The 6,000-nt window shown below is 44.7% G+C and overlaps 1 protein-coding gene across 6 annotated transcripts in view; it reads left to right on the top strand.

Moving 5' to 3' along the window:
• Window positions 1-2,391, top strand: part of LOC143281765 (lysoplasmalogenase TMEM86A-like) — a 12,736-nt gene extending 10,345 nt beyond the window's left edge. For all 6 annotated transcript variants that reach the window (XM_076587049.1, XM_076587046.1, XM_076587050.1 and 3 more), the window contains exon 2: window positions 1,005-2,391. In XM_076587049.1, the coding sequence (XP_076443164.1) occupies window positions 1,015-1,731 (717 nt within the window). In that variant the 5' untranslated portion in view covers window positions 1,005-1,014 and the 3' untranslated portion in view covers window positions 1,732-2,391. The remainder of the gene's footprint in view (window positions 1-1,004) is intronic.
• The last annotated feature ends 3,609 nt before the right edge of the window (window positions 2,392-6,000 follow it).

Raw genomic sequence — 6,000 nt, 5'->3', positions numbered from 1 at the left:
TGATAAGCGGATCAGACGTATATTCCCACTTCGAACAATTCGATTTATGTCATCGTCTGCTCCGTGACTCAAGTCAGGGTGACCTGAGGTGTGCACACCAAGTATAAAAGGCACTGACTGTAATACACAAGCATGTTCGAACCTATCTTAGCACAATATCTCCAGCAGGATTGTCCAAAAATGGCTGGCCAGTGTTGGAATCGGTCAAAACTTCCACTCATCTTCAGAAACTACGAATGTTTCTCTCCTGCTGAAATTAGCCTCTTTCAGAAAACGAAAACGCACATGTGTAGTGCGAGTTCAGTTTAACTGAGTTGAGCCCAAAGGCCGCGCATACTGTAAGTATATATCTACTAAGGTGGTCGTTCGCGGACATTATGCAGTAAGTGATGAGTCCTTTGCATGAAATGTTCTGTGAATAAATTTAGCAGCCTCCTTTCTTTAAAAGGTTCTCGCGAACCATTGATGTTGTCCGGATTCTGATGATGATATGCATGAAAGGAAGTCACTGTGGACGCGACTTTTACCAGCAGAACGACCACTGACTTGGGCGAATTTAAGACCTTCTCACGGAGTGTAAAACGAATGTAAGACCTTCTCACGGGGTGTAAAACGAATGTAAGACCTCGCGGAGTGTAAAACGAATGTAAGACCTTCTCACGGAGTGTAAAACGAATGTAAGACCTTCTCACGGAGTGTAAAATGCAACAGCGTGGCAGTGCCTTACGTTATGATTTAAAATTAGATGTTTCTGAAGAGTGAGATCCGTTAAGAAATGCTCCCACGGAGTATTCAGCTTGATGTCCCATTACATGACACATTATATGAAGCCACAGTTACTGTTTGAGATCAGCCCTCAAAGTTGAAGCCGGTAGTTGACAATTAGAAAATATGAATTAATGATAAAAATAGTACCTGGATGATGATGATGACGATGGTAAGAATACTGAAAAGAAAATGTGTCTGTCGCCACACTCATCAACATTTTCACGCTTTGTTTCCAGACAAGTCAAGATGCCCACCTCCTCGGCTTTCCCTCTGGGTCGGAGAGACCTGCTGCTGGTGCCCTACGCCGTCCTGTCCACCGTCTACCTCTTAGTCTTCAAACCCTTCCTCCACCTCCCCCCAGAGACCCTCACCGCTGCCCTCCTGAAAGCCGCCCCCATCTGGTACCTAGCGATCTACGTGGGCCGAACCCCCAAGTTCGCCAGCAACCCCCTGGCCCTGGGGGTGCGGACGGGACTGGTACTGTCCAGCCTGGGCGACATGTGCCTCATCTGGCGCGTCTCTTTCTTCCTGCCCGGCATGCTCTGCTTCGCGTTGGCCCAGATGGGCTACATGTACGGGTTGATGTCCTGGCTGCGCCGCGGGAACTACACCAGCGGGATGTACGTGCGGGAGACGGCAGTGACGTGCATGGTGTCCTATCTGTACCTCTTCTCGGGCATGGAGTCGTGGGTGATGGCGGGCTTCGTGCTGGTGTACTCCATCCTGCTCTTCGCCATGACCAACCTGGCGCTGCAGAGACACCTGGTGGAAGGGAACCACGGGTCGCTGTGCGGGGCCGCCGGGGCCGCGTTCTTCGTGGTGTCCGATTTCCTCATCGGGGTCAACAAGTGGAAGCTGAGTCTGCCCCTGTCCGAGGGACTCATCATGGTCACGTATTATCTGGCTCAAGCGGCCATCGCTTTCGGTGCGGTCAACTCGGCCCGCGCCAAGCGGAGAGAGTGATGAAGGAGAGCGGTATGAAACTGTCGATTTTAATCCGGTGCCATATTCAAGACTTGCGTAATGACTGGATTGAATGGGAGCTATTGAGATGTGCTTGTTGTTTCGTTTGTTGGTACCTGCATGCACACGCGCGCGCACACACGTATACACACACACACACACACACACACACACACACACACACACAGAAAGTTTTCTGTAAAGCCATACACAGCCATGTTAGGACAGCGACGCAATGTGCAATGTTGAAGAGAAAGATGGATATAGAAATATTGCGCTGAGTTATTATAAACAGTTTGCAATGCTACAAAGATGTGAAGCACAAACATTAAATGTCACTCAAATGCATCCAGCAGATAGTGTGAATTTTCAGCCTTTGTGCTTTCATAGTTTTGCTGTTAGTGACCAATCATTTTTCCCCATTAATTTTCTCTTGTGTAACAGAGGGGAAGTCTGCGATGGAGAGAGGGAATGTACGAGAGGAATAAAGTTACTGTTTGATCGACCTATTGCAAAGTGTCAGTGACATAGTTCGACAATAAAGGCAAGATTTGTTTTCGGTTCAAAACTCTTGTTGCTTTTTTTTCATTGTTATACAAAACTACAAACCTTACCATGTACTCAATATGTCTTCTTTCTTTCAATAATAAACGAGTGGTATGAATATATTTATAGTCGTGTTTATGCTATGGTGCGCGTGTGTGTGTTTGTGTTTGTGTGTGTGTGTGTGTGTTTCTATCTGTCGTCTGTCTGTCTTCTGCATGCATGAGTCAATTGAGGTGGGGGGGGGGGGTGCGGGGGGTTCAGTGTGTGCGTGCGCCTGTGTGAAGAAAGTGCAGGTAAACTAACGTCCCAGCATAAGTTAGTGTTTAGAAAGAAGAGGAGGAAGAAGTGGGGAGGCAGAAGAAATACGGAAAAAAATGATTAAAAAAAAATCATCAGTGAGAGACACGCGTCTTCGGCACAGAGAACCGTTTGCTGTGCCAGACAGGACTCCATACGAGGGTACTATATACGCTCCTGATGATCGCGTCAGGAGTTTCACCCTGGGCTCTTTCAGTGTAACCATCATCCTCGCCCTCTAGAAATTTTTCGTCTGAACTTGAACTTAAATTTCCTCTTTTCTATGGCTTTGTTTCTGGCTTTCCTTTTTTTCCTGTCGCCTCTTTCTTATTCTCTGCATTGCTGGTCAGATGGTCTGTATTCGTTTTCATAGATATGACTAAAAACGTTACCTACGACTGAATCAAGTGACCCAGCCAGCCAGGGACTGTTCAGCGGCCCCTAGCATGATGCTGAAACCTGCAAGGAAACCCTTACCTTGCCCATATCAAATCTTTTCAGTTAAAAATGTGTTCATATTTGTGGACGTGTGTGAGAGCGCGTTCCAGCTGTGTGTGTGGGTGTGTGCGTGTTTTTATGCTTTGGTGTGTGCGTGTCTTGGCATACACATTGCTAAGACAGAGTGCACTTGTATGTATTTATGCACATGTAAGCGCATTTGTGTTCATCACTGCGTGCGCACATTTGTGTACCTCTGTTTATATATATATGTGTGTGTGTGTGTGTGTGTGTGTGTGTGTGTGTGTGTGTGTGTTCGTTCGTTCGTTCGTTCTTTTGCTTAACGTCTATCCACATTTGTGATTTTAGACGAAAATATATCATCTCCCCCACCCCACCCATGCCTTAAATTATCACAATTTTCCCTGTTCCTCTCTCCTCAAGTAGCATTACAAAAAAAAAAGAAAAAAAAGGATATAAATAAAATAACAAGTCAACCAGTATAATTACAACAAAGAGCCAACTGGGCTCCAAATTAAACTCTGAACTATTTCAAAGTGAGTGTGTGTGTGTGTGTGTGTGCCCAAATTTTTTTAATGTGCGCGCGCGAGTGTATGTGTTTGTGTGTACATAAGAGAGTGTATGTGCGTGCGTGCGTACTTTGTATGTGTCTGAGTGTGCGTGCGTGCGTGCGTGTGTGTGTGTGTGTGTGTTTAAGGGTGCGGGCTTGTGGGTGCGTTCTGGGTAAGGACTGTGCATAGTACTTTTATGTGCACAAATGTTCAGTTTACTTCTCTGTGTGCGCAGTGACATGTTTTTACGCTTGTTTGTTCCGACTTCAGTGTCCCATTTTTGCTGGTGTGTGTGTTAGCGCAATTCTGTGTGCACATAGCTAGAGACCTTAACAAGATAAACTCAGCTCGTTTTGCACGATTTCCGTATGTGCAAGAACCAATTTTGTTGAGAGAGACTCGGAGACACACGCGCGCTTGCACTTGTGTACACTCCCCCAGTCGCTTTTCACAACAATCTCTTTGTAGCACCGAAGTGCAACACACACACACACACACACACACACACACACACACACACACACACACACACACACACACACACATTGAAAAGAAAAGGGGGAAAAAAGGCTGACTGAGAACAAGAAAAGTCTTGACAAGGCTGTCCCTGTTGTTTTGGGGGGTTTGGTTTTGGTTTTTTCAAGGTTTTTTTCCCCTTCTTTTCTTTGTGTGCGCGTTTGTGTGATTGTTGAAGTGGTTGATCAACATATGGGGATCTTAACACACACAACCCCCCACACACACACACACACACACCCTCCCACCCCCACGCCCTCGGCTGCAAGAAGAAAACACAGCTGGAGCCAAAAAAGGTACATTTTATCTTTATAGGAAACACTGCTGAGTTTGTGGTTTGAGATGGAGGGAGGAGTGAGTGTACGTGAGTGTGTGTGTGTGTGTGTGTGTGTGTGTGTGGTTACATTTTAATGTACTCACTTAAGTTAACTTACTCACAACTTAGTTTATTTACGTTGTAAACTTATGTTTGTATATATCGAACAGCGAATTTTCTAAATGTACCTTGATATAAACAATGAACCAGTCTCGATTCCGAAATCAACCCAGCCCCCAACATTCCGAGCCGTGAGTGCAAGATCATGAACATTCGGATTCAACTTTGTGGGTTGCCTCCCTTCAGCATTCAGCGCATGTGCACCAATGTGGCTGCAGTTCCTGGCTACTGACGAATTTTTTGTAGAGAAAAAATCAATTTTACAGGAATTCAGAGGAGACAGATACCACAAACGAAGGACCGTAGTGTTTTCAGTGTTTTATATAAAACCAGGAAGACTTTTATGAACTCTTTTAAAGAAAAGCCATCTTTTAATAGTGTTGTGAGTAGATTTAGGATCCCAACTTGAATTTGTCATATTAGTCATAATGGCGTCGGTTCTGTCCCAGTGAAAGAAAATTAATGTTCATTTTCTTCCACGTGCCATTAGAGAGCTTTCTGAAATGTGGTGGAAGTGAAGCGTCATGCATTTTCCTGTTCAGGTATTCCTTCTAAAGAGGTTTGCGTTTTCTCTCACCATCTGACAAATATTTGTGAATGTTACTTTCGTTTTTAATATTTAAATGAACGTATGAAATTCATGAATCTTTCATTTTCGTAATTTTTTGTTTTCTGCATGCTTCTGTTGTGAAAGACAGTTAGCAGACGCCGGAAATTTGGCACCAAGGGGCGGTTACTCTCACCAGCAAGGGAGGGGCGCTGTAAACAACACTGGCAGGTGTTGTGGTCAGTCCGACGTATGAGAGACTCTGTACAGTGTACACTCGACCTTCGAGCAGACAACAACTGACCACATGCAGCTCTCGGAAGAAGCCCAGCCACAATTTCGCGCCAGTTCCTGACCAGTGACTCATCACGGCAGCCATCTTGAACTTCAACCAACTTTGTCAACAAAAACAAGTTGGGAACGCCCACACCCCCACTACGAGGACGACAACACCCACAGACAGGCCAGCCCACCAGTATCGACCATCCTGCCCCAAAACGAGAAGCAAAACGGTCAGTAGCCGTTGATAATTGTCCCTCTAAAGTGTATTGCCCAATGATAGGCCATTTTGACAAATTGTTAGGGCACTGATGCTTTATTGGTGTCAGAAGTGGGATTACACTCCACTATCGTTGTTTTTCGAACCCCCAGTGAATTTTTTCAGGGACATTATATTTATATTTATATTTGTTTGTGTTTTTTATTTAATTTATCCTGAAAACGGAACTTAGATTTGACTCAAGTTCTTGAATTATTATTTTTATTTTGGACAGTTCCTTTGTGTGAACTGTTATTTATATTTCTGCACAGTTCTTTTGTAACTGTTATCCAGATTCAGTACAAGTCTGTGTGAAACCCCAATAAGTTGAAAAGAAAATTCATATCTTGTAGAAAGAATGGCTACTAGTCACAGACCG

The sequence above is a fragment of the Babylonia areolata genome, chromosome 4 (genome assembly GCF_041734735.1).
Source record: "Babylonia areolata isolate BAREFJ2019XMU chromosome 4, ASM4173473v1, whole genome shotgun sequence".
NCBI classification, from domain to species: Eukaryota; Metazoa; Mollusca; class Gastropoda; order Neogastropoda; family Buccinidae; genus Babylonia; species Babylonia areolata.
The sequence above is the reverse complement of the archived record's forward strand: the minus strand, read 5'-3'. Positions and strand labels throughout refer to the sequence as shown.